Source organism: Sipha flava, unplaced genomic scaffold (assembly GCF_003268045.1).
Source record: "Sipha flava isolate LNK unplaced genomic scaffold, YSA_version1 0_pilon_pilon, whole genome shotgun sequence".
Lineage (NCBI taxonomy): Eukaryota > Metazoa > Arthropoda > Insecta > Hemiptera > Aphididae > Sipha > Sipha flava.
Window position 1 is genome coordinate 5007904 of NW_020271713.1, and position 21241 is coordinate 5029144.

At 22.8% G+C, this 21241-nt stretch overlaps 1 protein-coding gene across 4 annotated transcripts; it reads right to left on the reverse strand.

Moving 5' to 3' along the window:
* Positions 1-824: 824 nt before the first annotated feature.
* LOC112682122 (glucose-6-phosphate exchanger SLC37A2) lies at positions 825-19966 on the reverse strand. Of its 4 annotated transcripts, XM_025552976.1 has the most exons (15): positions 19781-19966; positions 18428-19232; positions 13281-13432; positions 12938-13016; positions 12656-12791; positions 11290-11371; positions 11006-11226; positions 9869-9961; positions 3784-3870; positions 2092-2187; positions 1930-2020; positions 1703-1851; positions 1440-1641; positions 1238-1338; positions 825-914 (listed from the first exon to the last, which is right to left on the reverse strand). In XM_025552976.1, the coding sequence occupies exons 2-15, from the start codon at positions 18535-18537 to the stop codon at positions 870-872; spliced, it is 1644 nt and encodes a 547-aa protein (XP_025408761.1). In that variant the 5' UTR covers positions 18538-19232; positions 19781-19966; the 3' UTR covers positions 825-869. The 4 variants fall into 4 exon arrangements, with proteins under 4 accessions (XP_025408761.1, XP_025410239.1, XP_025409479.1 ...); XM_025554454.1 differs by lacking the exon at positions 9869-9961 and having other exon boundaries at positions 835-914; XM_025553694.1 differs by lacking the exon at positions 3784-3870 and having other exon boundaries at positions 835-914.
* Between the last annotated feature and the right edge of the window lie 1275 nt (positions 19967-21241).

The following is a 21241-nucleotide window of genomic DNA, read 5'->3' on the forward strand; positions in this document are numbered from 1 at the left end:
GTATTATTATTATATGTTACATGTTATATAAATAATGTGAGTATAATGATAATAAGTAATAATAAGTAATCGAACATTTTATTGTTTAAGAATTATATAATAACTAGTATGAATAATTTTAGTAATAAAAATGATTTTTATCAACCATATCATTACAATATGTAAAACAGAAAAATTTAATATTTACTTATATATATTTAAACACAACATTTATACTACACTTAATAAATGATAATAACTTTTAGGATATTATTAAAAAGACATCAATAATAATAACCAGTCTTTTTGTTTAACATAAAAAATATATAGTAAAATATGCAAATATAAAATCATAAATGCATAGTTATACTATTATATTCATTATATTTTCTATTTTCAAAAAATAACTATGTTTGTAGAATATAAAATAATTCAACGATATGTCATACAAAGCACAACTCTATTTAATTCTATTGGTATTTTAAAATCATACCAGTGAGCGGTATACATATGTTACAAGATCACAGATACACATCATATAGTATAAAAAAAGTTGTATAGATGCTATTGTCTTGTCGTTCAATTAATATTGATCAAAAATAAATCAAATTGTTAATCTTTGGGAAAAAAAAATTTAACAAATTAAATAAAATAATAAACATAATCAATTGATACTATTTTAAAATTTCTATAGATAAAAATGGAACGAAGAACTTAATATAAATACAAATAAATATTACTTAGGAGTTTCATTACGTGAAAATCATACAAAAAGTACCTTCTAGTATAAACATTATTTTACTTAATGTATGACTACAACGAATTTTTACAAACTAATATGTTTCATTCTTTATGTAAGTCTTATCAGTGCTAGGTTTTTTTTTTTTTATCTAGCCAACATTATAGATTTCACGTTTGACCAATCGTGTCAGTAACTGAAAAACAAATATTCAAACATTAAACCAAAATAAAAAAATAAAAACCAAGACTGTGGCTAAACATGTAACATACTGTTATTACTTAGAAAGTTAAAAAAAAGATGTATCGCATTTTTATTTTATAAAATATTTTACAGTAACATTTTACCCAATACTCTTATAGGTCATCACCAATACTTATAGATCATCAATTAGCAAATCATTAATATATATTAAATACTAAAACATAATTTGATTTTAAATAGGTCACATAGTCAACCACAGCTTCAATCTCAATGAATAAGTTTATAATCTTAAATAATAGAAGAAATTATACTTACCAATATTGCAAGTACATTAGAACCCATGAGCATATAAAACACACTTGTCCAACCAAAACCGTTGGATATATAAGCCGCTAGTAAGGGACCTACAGCTGCACCTAAGAATATTAAATCAAAATAATTAATAAAAACTTTTATCTTTGAATAATAAAATATTAATGTCGTATAATTAAAAAAATTAAAAAAAAATTTTATTTACCAATTGATCCAGTACCATCAATAATAGATGTGACAGTAGACAATGCTTTCGCATTTCCTTTTAAAGAACTGTGTGTTCCCAACTCTGCAGATACTGCAGTAGTAATCAGTGCATATGGTCCATTAACTAAACCACCAGCAAGAGCTAACATAGCAATATTTATATACACATTAACTGAAGACAACAAATTGTAGGTGTACAACTGAAATAAAAGCATTGTATGAAATACATTTTGTAAACATTATAAAAATAATAACACTTACTGATGGAATAGCCAAAAACAACATAACTGCACATGTACATGCACTTTTCCCAAACATGTCACTGAATATTCCAGCAGCTATTCCTCCAAAAATACCACCAACATCAAAAAAGGTGGATAAATCTGCACTTTCCGATGGACTATATGTAGCTATACAGAAATTATAGAAGATATATTCAGATATTAAAGCAAATTATGTTTAATTTATAATACAATATTAAAACTTACAAGAATACTTAATATAATTTGGTAACCAATATAGGAAAGTGTAACTGACTAGTTTAGCAAAGAATAAACACATTGAGAATTCAATAACACCCTAAAATAAGAAAGGTTTATTAAATATTAATAACAAATATAATTTAATAGGTTAAATATATATATACACACAGGAATTTTGATAGCACCGATAAAACCAACAGCTTTTTGTTGTGAACCATGGGGTGAAAGAATTGGGCTTCCTTCAGTTTTTTCTTTTACTTCGTCCTAAAATATTAAATAATATAAATGTATTATTTAAATATTTATCATTATTATAAAACCATCACCTATTATAAGCTAGAATTAAATTGAAAAACTAGTAAGTAATATTATCATACAGTAATATATACCTATATTAATGATTAATTGTTTTTAATAGTAATAATTTTAATACATAATTATAATGTTACCAAATATTTTAACTTAAATATAATAATATTAATTAATAGTAATAGTGCAACATAAAATATAAATACATTTAAAGAAATTGCTTGAATTAACATAATCAAAATACATATTTTATTGATCACAATATACAAAATTATTCATAAGGTGCCAACACTGTTTAATTTTAGATTAAGTTTTTAAAAACAGTTAAAGAACATAAACTTAGTAAAAAAGGATTTAATTTTATTAACATAATTCAAAAAAAAAAATAACGTAGACCACACAATACATACTAACAATACTACCAATACTTAAAGACCATGTATATTTTTATTTAATAAACCAATGTACAATAATAAAGATACTAGATTAATTATATATATATATATATGTGTGTGTGTGTGTGTGAGTATAGGATTTTCTATTAGAAAATTAGAAACCACATTTTTTAAGCATTATTTTTTTGCATAAAGTAGTAATTTTAAGAGTTCACTTGGGTTCTAAATAATTTTAATTAATCTAACAAATCATATAAAGGAAATATACATCTATCAAGCAAAACTTGTTACGACTGAGGGAAAATATAGTGGTACAAAAGTAAAAAATGAACATGATATTACCATCTTAATAAATAATTACAAAAATATTCTGTACATCCTTACCACCATATATAATATTTCAAACAATTATTATTTAAAAAGCTTATTATTGTTAAATTGTTATAGTGGTACTAACATAAAAAATGATATACTACATACTATTTTAATTATTTAATACTATATTTAGTAAATCCCTCCACAACAATAATATACAGTGCATTTGTGCGCAAAAATTTAACAAAAATCTCATTACATGAATGAATTTACAAAGAACCACTTACGAGTATTTACAGGCATCTTCAATATTCTGAAAGCAATGGATGTCAAGAAATGTGCAACAGCACACTATTTACACTAAACATCACTGGATAGAATATGAATAATATTTTAACATAAATTTAAATAAAAAAACTTTCTTTACATATATCAATATCATATCACATTTTTAGTTATATTTAATTAAATTATTTTAGCAAATAAAATATACTAAATTACATAGTAAAATAAAATGAAATATATCATTAACTATAATAATAAGATACGAAACAAATCATAATGAGCCATGTATTATACTCAGAACGTTTTCCCAAAAATTCTGCATATTTTATACAATTAAATTACAAGCGTTTTAGTTAAAAAATAATGTAGAAAATAACTTGTAACACTAATTCAAAATTCATTTGAAAAATATTTAGAAACTGTAAAATTGGAAAATTTGAATTGATAATTTGTGAAAACGTACTATTATAATATTAACACTAGTTGTAATTACCTAGAACAATAACTAGTAAATAAATAAATTGAATAGTTATTAAAGCAATGAAAATTTGTTTACCTTGTTAGAAGGTAACAATGACAACTCCTTAGATGATATATCTCCAAGAGGTATAGACACCTCTTGTGGGGAAGTGCTGGGTTTTTTCTAATGAAACAAGCATAATAAAAGCATCAGAATGTTGTAAACATGTATTATTATTAATATATTATTTAGGTTATTCAGATTACATCATGCTGTTTAAACAATAATATAAAAAGCTAAGAATAAACATTTGCCAATATAAATAAAATATTTTTCTGTTGAGTATACTCTATGTACAACTAATAAAAAATTTTTTATTTTATTTTAATAATCTTTTTTATCTCATAAATTAAATAATATCAAATTAAATAGTTCATATATTTTAAAAAGAATATATATATAGATTTGTGCTAATTTTTCACCAGTGCCTCAAACATATACCAAAATATAATAACATATTTTAACTGGTTATGTAAATGTAATAAATCAGTTTGAATTAGTAGTAAATGGATTAGTATATTTATGAAAAAAAATTAAAGAACAGTTACAATTAAGACACACATTACATGCAATATGATGAATCCATGTTTTTAATTCCAAGCAGTCGGAGCCAATAATTGTGTTGGACATTTTTTTGAATTTGATAAATGATTTATTAATTGTCCATTGCTAGTTATAGATCAGTCATTTTTTTATTATTATTAGTAATTTAATTACTAATAACTAAATTTAAACCACTTTTAAATAACCATTTATAAATCAAGATTTGATTGATAATTTTAGTTATCTATTTTAATAGAGAATAATATGAGAATGATAATATAAATATTTAATTATTATATATAACTTTTATATCAAGCTCAATTAATAGAAACTAAACAAGCAGTCACCAGAAAATCACAAGCTCAGTAGTAAACACAATATTCAATACATACGATAAATTATATAGAAATTAAATATGGAATAAAATGATACGTTAATAACTGATTGATATTCAATATCAATCTTAAATTACTGAGAATTGAAATGTAATGAAAAAAATAAATTATTTAAAACTAAATATATGGAATAAGTTCATAATTTTTGTATCTAATAAATAATTGATATGGATGTTTTAAAATAATAATTTAAGAGTTATTTGTTTATATAATTTTTTAAATTAATATTTAATTAAATTATAAGTAAATAAGTTATTAATACAAGATTTTTTCATGAAAATATACTTCATTAATTATAAGACAGATAACCATAATTATGCATGCACTAATTAAAAATAAATATAATTATAATTTATGTTATTTGAGGAAAATCATTAACTAATGTAAATTTAAAAACTTAGATACCTATATAATTATTAACTCTAATTGAATAGAAATTTATCAATTAATCAACAAAAACAAAAACGTGTATCATAAGTCATAACTAAAGCTCGGATATTTATGATTTGGCATATTTTTTTCACATATACAAAATTATATCCTAATATGATATAAATTCGATTCATGAAATCTCGATTACAAATATGCAAACTTATTTTGCATATTTTTGCATATTTGAAATTTTTGAGCATATGAATGCATATATCAATTGTTTCTAGATTAAGTAACATATATATTTTATAAATTATAAGTATAATATTAAAAATTGCCCATAGTATTAAAAATTATTAATCATTATTGTTAATTGTGTCATTTTCAGTCTACAAAAATTTCTTGTTGAATTGTCGAAGGTCCTTCAAATTTGAAAATATCACCAAAACTATTATTGTACAGTGTAATTCTGCTTAACTTATGAAAAATTTAACTTTAATAGATCGAAAACAAATTTATTTTTTTCCATTTACATTAGCTGTTTTTTTGTAATAAAGTAATTTTAAATACACATTCAAAAGAGTATAGACGTTTTTAAATTAATATTAACTATTTTTTTGCATATATTTATTGAAAAAATAAGTATATTTAATACATTTTATGACATATGATTGCATATTTTTAAGAAATTTTGGTCATTAACATCCGAGCTCTAATCATAACTGATTATCCATCACTTTTAAATATTATTATTTTAAAGAGTTACTAATTGGTTTGTGATATGATAAATAAAATACTTTTCATTTATTACAAATACTCATTTACATATGTATAAATAAAGCAAGTGAGCAGTGTTAAGTTCTTTAATTGAATGGTTCTTACTGACTTTGGAAAAAGGTGGATAGATGTTTTAAGCTTAGCATTTAAATAATTTTAATGAATTTTGTTTAAAAAATATATTATTATTACACATTAGGAAATATAACTAAATCAAATGGTTGGATATGTTATCATGCTTTAATAGTTAAATTAAATAAATAATATTTTGATTCTATTAAATGTAAATTATACAGGATTTAAAACATTAGATAAAATAGAGATTAAATACTATTATAATTATGATTGTTAAAAAATATTATCAAAGTTATCAATATATAATCATTCTAAAAATCAGTGGAGAAAAGAGTAAAACATAATTTTCAAAAATAGTTAAAATTATATACTATACTTACATAGGAATTCAAATTACTATAAAACTATTAATACTATAAGTTTATGTTTATCAATGGACTTTAATTTTTTATAATTATTCAAATTTTCTTAACACTTGAAAAATATACTGTTACGTTCTTTAAGTTGCTACATAGTTTTATTTAATTAGATAATTTTCATCTGTACTGCATATCATATAGAATTACTATGAATAATTAATTTAATAACTATCAGTTAATTCACTGTTTACTTGTATTATTACTTATTACTTATTATTAATATTATTCTTTAATGCGAACATTAAGTCAGGGGTTCTCAACCGGTGTGCCGCGGCACATTACTTTGCGATGAAAAATGTCTGATATTTGAAAATACCGATTGATAAAACAGTTTAATGTCAATTAATTCTGTAGAAATAGATGTGGGTAAACTGTATAGTGTACACTACATGGTTAAAACCATACTGGATTTGGCGTAGCCAAAGTTCTTGTTGTGGTCCAGTGCATAAGTATGCCACGAAAAATTATGATGTATAAGAGTGTGCCGTGAACAAAAAAAAGTTGAGAACCCCTGCATTAAGTAATAATATTTTATTCTATTTACTTAAAATATATATATTGAGTTAAAATAATGAAGAACAATAAACCTGATTGATAATTTTTAAAAATTATTTAACATACATTATGATGAGGTTTATATTATAGATTACATTAAAAAACTAAATAAGTTCTTATCGTCAGTATCATTGGAGATTTCAATTAAAATAAACCAAATTGATTATTTATTTGACAATACAACAAAAATATTTTCAAGTTAAGTTAGTCTATTTTATTAATGTTGGTGTAATAAATAAATAAAATAATAAATAATAAAAATTAAATAAAGTTAATACACAGTTGTTTAAAAAATAAAAATGATTAATTTACTAAGGAAAATACACAATAAGTCATCATTTTTTTCAATTATACTCTAGATAATTTATGTCTAGTGCTCATTGAATACTTGGATCCAGATTAATAACATAATGTATTAGTGATATTGTGTGTTAACATTTATATTCAGTTATATAAAATCATATAATGATAAGTAATAAAATTAACACTAACACTAATGCACTGTCAAATTTAATGAAATAATCAGTTATATAAATTAATAAAAGTTGGTAAAATCAAAAATAATAAGTGTATTTTGAGTTGGGTTACATAAAATGTACAAAAAATGAGTAGCAAGTGTTATAATATTTTATAAAAAAAAATTTTTTTTGGTTTCTTTAGAAAAAAATATTAAAAAATATTATTATTATTATAAATTATAATGATAACCACATTTTTAAATTCTAATATTAACTTTTATATCTATGCAGAATATGGTATATAATAGTAAAATTTTTAATGTGAATTTATGATAAAAATGTTTGAAATTACTATCAATTTTATAAATTTTTTTAAAATATTCTGAAGTAACTTTCGATTTGCACACATTTTTTTAATAAAAAAATTAACAAGATGAAATAAAATGACAAACACATTAGCCGAATATGATTAAATATTAAGCAATCAGCTGAAAAAGCTTAAGCATAAAATATAAACATTAATCACAATTCACAATACCTTGCTTATTCTTGGAAAAAGTTGTTGATAGAAATTGACGACACGAACAAATTGACGACAAACAATCAAGGAGTAAATACCAGCTAATTAATTCAAATAAAAATTTAAGTAAGAAGCCTCAACTATAATAAATATGAAACAAATTATTAGTAACACTATACTGTAAATGCCTTTTATAATTACGTAATAAATTTTACAAAATATATTTTTAATATCATAATCATCTTTTAAACCATGTACAAAATCTTTATTTATAAAAAACTTTCTATATTATTATTATAAAGGTAAATAGTTAATAATTAATTAAAAATTTCACATAATAAAGGATAAAAGAGGATACAAATAAAATAATAATTATTATTAAATACAAAAAGTAAAATATACAATTTATAAAATAAGAAAAATATTATTTAAATTAAATATAGTGTAAAAAATTGAAAATTATTTAATACTGATTCTATTTTTAAACAATTTAATTTGAAATTATTAAAACTACTTACTCAACATTTATTTAGATGAAAAATTACATCATTATTAAATAAAAAATTAAATTATTTTTACTTATGTTATATGTCCTTATAACAATAAAGAATAATATTTTAGAAATAATCATAAATTGAAATAAATAATTAAACATATAAAATAAACTAATAATAATAACAATAACAATAAAACTATACACTTGATCATTATACTGTTTAAAAAAATTATGTTACTTTCAATTAATTAATTGAAAATAGTATCAAATTCTTCTTATAAAAATTACTGAAGGAATGAAGTGGAGAAAATAGATTACTACCAATGTAATTATGATTATTTTTACAAATCTGACCTAACCAGAGAAGTTTTTAGTAAGAACACAAATATATTTGAATCCCCAAATATGTATCTCATTGAGTATACATAATCATTGATTAATTAATTTTGACAGCAGAAACATAATATAATAACATTTTCAACCAAGTTTAAATCCTTAATTTAAAATTGTATTATTGTATTGATGGAAAAGTGTACTTAAACACACTAAGTGCTAAACTTCAAGTATTTATAAGAAAATAAGTTATTAAAAAAATAAAAATAAACTTGTTTCTTAAAAAAAGTATAAATATAGATAGACAATATAATAAAATGATTATTTTAAAATTAATTGCATTATATATTTTTAGCATAAAAACTTATCTTAGTTCAGCTAATGAGTCAAAGATTTGCTTTATATGTTTAGATTATACATCTATATTATATATTACATTCTTGAATCCAATAATAAATATTTATCTTAAATTAAAAATTAATTCAATAAGAAACAAATGTTTAAATTAAAATTTTTCTTTTAATTAAGTTCTTAATTGCAGAATTTATTTTATATATCTCTTTTAAAAACAAATATAATTATTCATAAAATGTTTGACATTTATCCATAATTAAAGTTATTTTTAACTTGGAGTGTTCCAATAACACTAAATATTTAAAATTTAATAAAAAACAAAAAATTCTTATCCATGACTTTAAATTTATATATAAATATATTTTATAAGCCAGTTTTAGGATAAAAGATAAAAAAATTTAATTAATTAGCTTAAGATACTACCACCAAAATAAAATGCCATATATCATTATGAAATATGAATTTGATTAATGATTAATTGATAACAATTTTAATTTATTTTAATTTATAAAATATTTAAAAATAATTTTTCCTATGATTACTTTGATATTATATTATACAAATTAAACAATTTTAATAGTTTTTACATAAGTATATACAGTAAAAGTAATTTAATTTTCATGTGAGTTCTATTAAAGCAATGTTAGGCAATTTAATATAGAGCTATTATACACGCTATACAATATATATATAAACTATAATGCATCATGCACTTAAATAATGTAAGTTAAAAAATAAATAATAATAAAAAACCATCAAATTTAAAACTCAAGTAACCCATTATCATAGCACAAACCCAAAATAATAGCATGGAACAAACATACCTCTTCTGAGCTGCCCTTCAAAATTTCATTTTCTTCTTGTACATTATAATCATAACGAGGAGATTGTCTTCGTATTCCATTTTTCATTACGGTCTAACCATGTTTTAAGACAAAAACAAAGCCCAAAAAAAGCATTAAGAACTGACAGTTTTTAAGATACAAAAATTAAAGTGTTAAATTGCATTGTAATTATTATAAAATTAAATAAATTTTTTTTTATAATATTCACAGTACATAATGAAGTGAGCAGTTTTAAAATTAATGCCAGGTGCTACTTTTGTGATTAAGTATTATTTAAAGTGTTATGTGTGCAAGAATTAATATACTTAACAAGACTATATAATTAAAACTAAATTTGATGAAAACTGTTACAAAATTTATTTTGTATATAATACACAAAATATATTATAATTATTTTATATATTATGTATTCATATAATGATATTGCCATAGTAATTTCTCTATGAAATTATTTACAGTAATTACAAAAAATTTTTAACTTACTGCTAAAGTAGGAACTTTATGTATTGTACAAATATAGGTATTTATGTTAAAATAATTTAAATTTTAAATTTCAATAGTATTAATAGTAGTATAAAACATTAAAAACAATTTAATTATCAATTTTAGGATAAAATATTTTTACATTAGATGATGAAATTATCATGACAATCTCAAAAATAAAAATAATATCATTATTAAAAAATAATATGTTAAAATATATAGTCTTTTAGTATCAAAAAATGTCTAAGTATAACCAAAATATTCTTTTCAGGATTTCTAACCAAGATATAAGCACAACAAGAGCAAAAGTGTAAGCGAAAATAATTTTTACTGGCCAAATAACAATAAAAATACCATACTTTAGTAAGTAGATTTAAAAGAGGAGAAACTGTATTATATATAACTTAATAATAAGATTCAATCATTTTTAACTTCAAATAATATTACTGTTTTAAATATATATTTATTTATTTATACAGATTTCCATAGATTTGTAGACATTAAATATAATAATATATTGTATTTGTAATAATTATGAAAAAACGGAAAAGATATTAAAATAACTAATATAGTAAAAATAAAATAAAAATTGTATTAATAAACTTATAAAATATTTTAGAACAAAATACTAACCTTACGACCATTTTGAGTATTTTGATTTAAATGTGAGCCACCATTTACATCAGATGGGTGAACAACAAGGAACAAAAAGTTCAGGATTCCAGATACAATTATAAATATTCCAGGAACAATAAATGATAATCCCCAATTAGTTTCAACGAATGATCCAGCAAGTAAAGTACCAATGATATTTCCAATCGATGTATGAGAATTCCAAATTCCAAATATAAATCCTTTAATATATTTAAAAATTAATTTATGTACAACAAATTTTAATTAACTTTTATTAATTTTACCTCGATTTCCTTTGCCAAACCAATTACCCATTGCAGTCACAACACCTGGCCATCCAGTAGTTTGGCAGATACCACCAAATATCTAAAAAATAATTTTAATGCTATATTATATTATAATATTAATATTATTCCAATTCATTAAATATATTTTTTAAGCATTATAACAAATTAAAGAATAAAAAAAAAAAAAAACATTTCACACAATACAAGTTGCTAGGAATTCTAGGTATTTATAAGACTGAAATTAAATATTATAATTATGATTTTTATTATTTGATTTAACAAAATTAAGTATTTATATTGACATTATATAAATAAAAATAATCTACATAATAAATTTTGATTAACTCATGTAACATGAATATTTTAAACATTTGTACAAATTTTGTTAACAAACTGATGCAATAAAATTTCAATAAAAAAAATAATGTTAAATATATTTATATTAAGTTATCATAGAATTGAATAACTTGACTAAACAATGAGACAAGCGCCATTTTTTCAATAACGGTTTTATTAGTGGAACATCAAGATATATGTGTCATTAAATGGATACAAAAATATAAAATGTATTTAATAATTTTCAAAAATAGCTTGGGGCTCGATTTAGGTAAAATATTATTAAGTCAGATAAGCGGAACAAAACTATATTTAATAATATTTTAAGAAGGTAACAAAGTGATATATATTACATTATTATAAATATAATATTATTTTCAAAAAGGTAAATATATGGTTTCGAGAAACTGAGTGAAACAACGAGCTACAAGCAAAGATTAACCACGTCACACATAAAACCGTAGATAATACTTTAAATAGCTCTCCTGTAAAATTTGTAAAGTGGCGCTTGTCTTGTTGTTTGGCCAAGATATTCAATTAAGCATTAAAATATATAATGCATAAATAGGAACATATTACATAATATAGTATAATTGAGAATTATTAATTTAGCAAAAGGTATTCAACCTTTATAGGTAATCACAACAAACAAATTGTAATTTAATATTATTTTTTAAATATTATACTACCTAAAATTTATATAAATTATAGTTTTCATAGTAACTCATGGAGCAATTTATTAACTATTTTTCAATAAAAGAATGAAGCTGTTAATTTTTACTTTTTACACAAGAGTTGATACTTGTATATTTTGTATACACTTTGTATAATGAACACTATACATACATAAAAAAACAGTATTTTACACTCTTCAAATTAAATGATTCATAATTTTGAATATAATACATAAATAAATATGATGTACCTGATACACCACATATAAATGTTATACATAAACATTAATTTATTAATAAAAATACTACTGAATAATATTTGTACAAAAATAATAATTAATTCAATAAAATACCTGGACAGCAATAAAATAAGTAATGGAATGTATATTGTAAATACGGGCGAATCCAAACATTGAGCAAGCTGTACCAGATAAAATCATTCCAAGAGTAAGAAAAATCCGTATGTTGACATGCTCCGCAATTAATCCACTAAAAAAAATAATATTGTAGTTAAAATACAATTTTTAATTTAACCAAGTATTAAAATAAAACAAAAATAAACAATAGAAAATTTTAATAAAAAAAATAAAATAGTTAAAATATAATTAATTATAATGATAAAACAAATATTTTACCTAAAAAACATTGCTATTGCATAAGCAAAAAGAAATGCTGAATCCAATGTTCCAAATAAAGCATTATGATTTTCCGCATCTGTAAATTTGTAGTTTTCTAAATTATCCATTCAAGTCAAATGACAACCTAATTTCCTTATTTGCTTATTTGTGTTTAATAACTATAAAAAGTAGTTATAATATACCGAAAATTAAATTTTTACTTATTTTGAAAAATATAAATCTAGTTTAAAACAAATTAAAATATATTTATTATTATGAAAAAATACTAAAGTAATAATCATGAAAAATTGATTTATACATTAACTTTTAAAAACTGTTTATTAACTATCATATAACTTACTAAATGGTGCCCAATTACACCAATCAGGGTCCGTATGATTAACTGTAGAACAATTTTGGTACAACACCGTTTTGACAACACTAATAGGTTTTCGAGATGCGTGGTAAGCTGCATAAGTGATGAATGTTAAAATAAGAACACTATATTTGTACCTAAAACACATTGAATCATAATTATTAATATAACACTACTAACCTAAGCTAACCTAATACAACAAATACCATAAATTAGTTAAATAATACAAACAAAAGATAAATTACTGGAAATAATGAAAGCAATATAGGTAAATATATATATATTTTTTTTAATAATCTACAGATTTAATATAATAAATACAAGATAAGTTTGGTGATAATTTAAGTAAAATTAAATCATTTTTAATTCATTTTGAATTTTGTGATCCTAGGATTAATTTATAACTAAAAAAAATTAAATTTAAGTTATTTCTTTGACTTTATTAAATAATCAATTATTACTTTTAAATACAAAGAAATTATATAATAGAAATAGGCACTAAATCAATTTCTTGAAACATGTTGACTTTTCATGACCTTCATTAGCTGTATTTATTTTTGATATGCCTATTAAATATATACACACATGTACATAAAAAACGATACATACATAAAACGAAAATAATTATTTTTTTTTTTTTTGATCAATTTATTTTTGAAATTAAAGATATTTGATTATTTGAATTATAATATACAGTAAGTATTTAATATCCCAATAATCCATTATTTTAACAAAAAGATCAATATTTAATACAAACATTTAATTATATTATTTCAATACAATTTAATATTTATTATTTTGGTAAAAGTAATATTAAGTTTTATTTTTTATTTTTCAGTAGAAATATACATTTATAATTAAAAAAATATATTTTTTTAAATTAAATATCATTAAAATGGTACCATTATTAAATTTAATTATGTTAAGTAAATAAGTAATATGCAAAATAATGAACAATGATTTATTGACATATAATTTATAACTTTACTTTGTTTTATTTATCTAAACTTCATATATTTATAACTAATTATCTATAAAGCCTTACAAACATTTTGAGAGTAACTCATTCAAAACATTATGTAATAAATTAAATACTATGTTAGTTATTTACCTATTTAATAAAATATTATACATAGGCTTCACAATAATGTACAAATATACTTAACCAAAATTACATTTGTATATTATGTTTGTTATAAAGTATGAACTATATTAAAAATAATATATAAATAAGTAATTTATACAAAGAAGTAAATAAAGAAAGCTGGATTATTATAATATTTTTAATGTATGACCCGGTTTTGAATTAAAAATTCAACATCAGGTACATAAAAATTCAATAAAATTTCAACATTTAAACTAGGCCTTTCTTAATTTATTAATATTAATTCATTTCTATACATAAACTATTTATTTATATATTAATTTATGAGTATTAACAATTTACTTATTTTAATTTTATTTTTTAATATTTTATAATTCATTATAAATATATTATATATTAAAATATGCTAGGTAGTGCTTATACAAAATAATACTTATAAATAATTAAAATGTGTAATAAATATTTATATAAATAGAAAAAATTAACTATATCTACATATATTTAATGATAAAACCACTTCAATTTACATCAAATAATCAACATACAGCTAGATATTAAACATTTTTTACTATCAAAGAATTATTATGATTAAAAAGTACTTGAAAAATATTTAAATATATAATACCTAAAAGAAATATAATCTTTTAATATTTATAAATGTAGTATAATTGTAAACTTGAAATTTAACTGATAAATAAATGTAATAATTATTTAAAAGTAATAATGTTGATAATAATTTAAACAACTTTAAGTACAATAATTTAAAACACAAAGTACTAATATACTATATTATTTGTGTTACACTTAATTATTACAACTATTTGGTATTTAAAAATTCCCATTTTATAAAAAAAAAAGATTATTGTGATGTTATTGGCATAAAAAGTGAATGTAATGTACATCCTAGATTTTATCTTAAGGTCATATAATGTTTTCACTGAATGAAATATCTTGAAGTATTTAAAATATTAACACATTTAAAAGGATAACCAGATATCTTATTATAAACATATAGTTGATTAGGAATTTATTTTAATATGCAGAGTGAATATTTCATAATTTATATACCTACCAAGATAAGTAATTGCCAAATAAAAAATAATCTAATTTAACTAATGCGTAATATACATAATACATTAATGAGATAAGAATTTAAAAAGAAATAATATATTTGATTCATTATAATTCATATGATTTGTAATTTTAATTCATGAATATATTGTTTATTATAAGTGACTTTTAGTTATTTTAAAAATAAACACATTTATTTAATTATTTATTTGGTAGAACAAACTATATTAAATATTATAATAAATATAACTAATTATTTGTTAAAAAAAAAAAAAAAAAAAGTTTTGAAAAAATCATACTTAATTGATAATACAGATGAAATAGAAGATAAAATAATCTATCACAAGATAATCATTTTAAATTATCAAAAAACAATAGTTATGCACAATTTAAGTATAATTAGTAATTACATTAGGATCTTTCTAAAATTATTATGTAGCATCTTTTATTGTTATAGATTTTATATCAATAAGTTAAGAAATGAAGAAACAGTTATAAAAATAATAATAATAACAACAACAACAATAATAATACAGTCGAGTCACGATAACTTGAACCTCAATAACTCGAAAAACTTGACAGTTCGAATTGTGTTTTATTCCCCTAGAAAATTCTTCCACTATAAATTAGTTAGATATCTCGAATAATACATATCTCGAAGTGAATTTTTATCCCCCTTCAACTTCGAGTAATCGCGACTTGACTGTAATAATAATAATATGAACTGTAAGTAAATTATAAGTTATCTTACTTAGAAGTTCAATCGCTATTAAAAATAAAACATTATAAAACTCATCATATCTGAATTAATAATCATTAACCTTTAAATTAAATTCTATATATAAAGTAATAATTATTTAGGAAAAACTTTTATATTTAGGTATTTTTTAATTTTAAATTTAAAAAAAAAAAATGTTCTACATACTCTTAATTCTTTCCAGCATAGTTATCTAGTTAGTTTTGTTTAAATCAAAGTTTAATTAAATTAAGAACCATAATGTAAAATGTATAATTTATTTCATATTATCATCATAATATCTAATTTATTAAAAAAATATTATTATATTATCTAATAATCACAGCAAAAATACTTTGAAAAACATATATTTACAAAAAATAATATTTTCAGCTATAGCAGTAAGTATTATCTTTAAAGGACATAATCCTTATTTTCTACTTACACAAACTTATAGCCCATATTGATACAACAAATAAAATAAAAATAAATAGATAAATTGGTAACTAAAATTTTTTGGTTTTATAATTAATATTTGCTTTAAATATAAGTAGGTACCTAAAAAGTAATTAGTATGGAATCAGTAAAAAATTATATATTTTAAATTTGTGTGAAATTCCTCCTTTATAAATTAGTCCAAACAAAAGTTCAAACTTACTTTAAGGCAGGGATAGATTTTTATTTACCTCCCTCCCTTAAACAAGCTTCAAATCCATCCCTGTTTTATGGTAAACATTTAACAAAAAAAATATATATAACCAAAAATATAATTTTTTATAAACATTACAATTCATCCGTATAGAAGATACAACAGGTACTTTCTTTATCGTCATTAGCTTATTGATAGGAAAACAAATACTTCCTATAGCTGGTCAAATTCAAAGAATCAAAAAAAAAACTATTATACATATTTTTAAATATTTAGCCATTAACATATTATGTAAATTATCTTGGTACAATAATTTTTAACCAAACCTTAGAGCCATAAGATTGGTAATTATTTAGGATCAATAAAATATAATCACAGTTAATATGCACAGTATAAAATTAACAGTTCCATAAAAAAAAAATGTAAATGTATATATATATCAAGCTGATAATGGTTTCAATTACATATAACAGAAACCTATGATATAATAGCAATTATTGATTTGATTCACAATATGGTCATAAGAAAATAGGTAGTCAATTATAAAGTTTATAGTTATCAACCAAATTTTGTACTAAAATTATTTTATACACAGTAATTGTAGTTAATTAGTTTCCTAATATTTAAATGCATGTCAATATAATACTATTCATTATTATCTAAATAAATATATAAAATAAGTAGACATTTAAACATTCATTGACTTTGAAAAAAAAAGGTGTAAATAATTATAACTATTAAGATTAAATATGTCAACTCATTATAAAATTAATATGTTGATTACATAATTATTTATTGTTATTATTATAATTAATGTCCATTATAAATAGTTATTATTTATTTATATAGTATACACTTATACAATTATAAATAATAAAGGCAAAGATTTAAGATTAATAAAATATACATTACAGACAATATAAACAATTCTATAATTATATAATAATTAAAAATTAATATACTAAAGCTAAGTTTCGAAAAAAAAGCAAGTTATAATCATTACATACTAAAATACTTAATAAAATAACAAGAATAGATTTATTGTTTTAATATTTTAAAACTTTTATAAACTTATTTTAATAAGCTTGATCATATTCTAGTTGAATTTTGTTTTCAATTCTTCATGTATAACTAATTAATTAATTAGATGATAGAACTTAAATTATAACCTAAGATTCTTACAAATAATTACCAATTAAGAATCTATAGTTAATGTATTAAGAACTTATTTGATTTAATTTCCATATAAATTATTCGATTAGAAAAACTACAATATATTTAAAGATATTATATATACCTATATAAAATTTAAAGTTATATATATATATATATATTTAAAAGGCCATTTAAAACATTTTGCAATAATAACTGACCAAAAACAAGCTTTTCAAAATTATTATTTTTAATACTATACTCTTATAATAATAATCAAATGGCATTATGTTTAACTTCATGTATTTACAGTCTAATTATAGCTGCCTAAACTTTGTTCACAACCAAAGTAATATAAATGAACTAGGTTAAACAAGGTTAATATTCCTATATAGTAAAATGTAGGTAGGTATACTCACAAATTAGTGCGATTGATGTTGTGGTTTGAGGGAAACTTGTCAAACAGTTTTTGTAGAATCTGTATGCCATAAGGGACGGAGTTGGTTGTTGACGACATGACAGTAGGCATTAATGGACGAACGGTTAGGTGAGGAAATTATCAAGAGAAGGAAAGAAGTTGTTAACGTTACTTTTCGTCAAACTAAATCGTCCTAGACACACGATTATAATGGTAAAATATGGTAGTAGGAACTGAGTTGAGCAGTTGATGTATACAATAAGAATGGTTGCATATTGAAAATATGGATTTGATCCGCAATGTAGTGGTTGAATACCTACTGGTAGGTATGAATTAAAAAAAAAGTATCTAATAAGCGACGAGTGAATAGAATGGATGAAATACGATCAGTGTACAACAGGTGTTGAGAGACGAATTGAAACAAATGGAAGCGATTCGCTGCACCGGTTAAGATACAATAAGGTTACAGAATCGGAGATAAAAAGGGAAAAACGGACTAAAGACTAGTGGACTTTGGTGAAAATAAAAATTAAAAACGAATGGGGAAAAAAAACGAAAAAAAGGGTTAAAAAAAAAAAAAAAAAAGAAATAACTACTGGAAACCGCTCGACGCACTGTTTACTCTGTCATTGCCGTCATGTGAGAACCACGTCGAGTTATCAGCGTTGATATCAGTAAAACGGCGGCGGAGTCACGGCAGTTGTACCGGTACGTGAGGTAGAAAGGGTATAGCCGGTAGTGGTGTCGGCGGCGGCCGATTGGTGTTTGGTACTAATGGTCGCCGACTACACGCACACACGTGGAGACTGCCGAAAGAGAAAAAAAAAAAGAGTAAAAAATTGAAAAAAAATAAATAAAAACTCGAAATCCAAAATGTAGGCCCGTGAAACGCAAGTATCGTAACATATTTAAAAAAAAAAATAAAAAAATAATAATAAAAAATAAAATTGAAAAAACAAACGAATATTTTCATAAGCCCGTCACACACACGGTGCCAAGGAGCGGTGTTGTATTGTATAATATTATGAGGTACAACGTACAAGAATAGCAAATAATATACGTGTATATCGGTGTAATCCTCTCGCTACACACCGATCCTGCACAGATAACGTTAAGTTTTTTTATATAATCATCTAACGTATATTCGGCAATCAAAAGTGAACGGAACAATAATGTAATCGAAAACAAAAACAAAACCGTTTTCGATACGGATCGCGTTGTTGCGATCGCGTACAACAACAATATTATTACAGCGAAGTAACGGTTTTTCTTAAAAAGAGAGCGATGAAAAAAAAGTAAATTAAAAAATTAAAAACTAAAAAAAAAAAATATAAAAAAAATAAAAAAAGCTTACCGGACTTTTTCGGGGATCGCAGCAACCGGGTAAACGCGTACGAGTTGTAACAGTTGTTGCTGCGCGGTGACCGATGCTGCTGGTACTGGTGCTGGTGCTGCTGCGACTGACGGCTGTCGACTGGCTGCGGAAACTGTCGGACCGACGGCGGTGAACCAGCGCCAATTGGAAAATGATACTGAACGCGTGTCGCTTCTTTTTTAATTTCTCATTTTTTTTTTTCCCCCTCTTACGCGCCGCCGCTTTCCCCTGCCCGTCCGTCGTCTTTCGAATCGCGCGCGCGCGCGAGCTGTCCGCGCACCGAACGACGGCGACGACGCGTGAGACGGCCGCGCGTGAACCGCTCGCGTATTATTCCTACGCAGCAGTACACGGTACCATATCGCGCATAGGATTTCGATCACTATTTTTATTATTCCTGTTGCCCACCGCCCGATGTCCGTCCCGATGCGGGACACGGTCCCGACTCTCGGGTACGCGTAATGTTTCGTAAAACATGCTTATGGAACCATACAGTGTTAATAATTGAAGGACTCTGTGCAACGACCAGACAGCTCCGTTTTATCATTTTTTCCAGGAAGCACATATTTAACGTTCAATGTGTACACTAGCGAAGAATAATAAAAAGAAAAATTATTTCCATACGCTTAAAATAGTGATCAAAACCGTGGTACCCTTGATGAAGTTGAACACTTTTTACACTTTTACCCGCGAATAAGAAATTTTTCCTGGAGTTGTCTTGTTTGTTGCTCGGCGATAGTAAATCCTTCTTTTTATATATATATATATATATATATATAATGTAAAAAAATTACAAAGAAATAGTTTTTTTTAACTGAGTTGATAATAATTATTATTATGTACTTATACTATCAAACAGCATACTTGAGTTTTAAGAAAAAAAAAAAAACTAAACCCATAGCAAAACCAAGACACCCCCGCAGTTGTCTGGTTTTTCGTCGGAAAACTAAAAACCATTATAATTTCTAAACGAACAGTCGGATTTATCTCGTTCTTGCACAGAAAATTTGATAATAAAAATTTTTTCTGTTTGAAATTATGATAAAACGAATTTCGCTAAAAATGGAGCTGTCTGGTTATTGCACAGAGCCCTTCAATTACTTGTTCACGTCATGGATCATCCATTATTATTACATTTCGTTCTAATCCTTAACAAAATTCAATATTTTCAAATGGAAAATCGACAACAGTTGAGTAATCCAATCTAAGTCTTGTATGCAGTTTCAAATCAGCTTACCCTTTAGCGAAGGATTTTGATTTTTATATCGTATAAAATGTGTGTATAAGACAACGTATATTACATAAATGTCCTATACTATACACACACAATTATACAACATTTAGTACACGTACAATACTACGAGTAGGTGCAGTGACGTGTCATACATGTATGCGATGTGTGCAAATGCCATGGGCCCTTGGCTAGGGGGGACATAATTA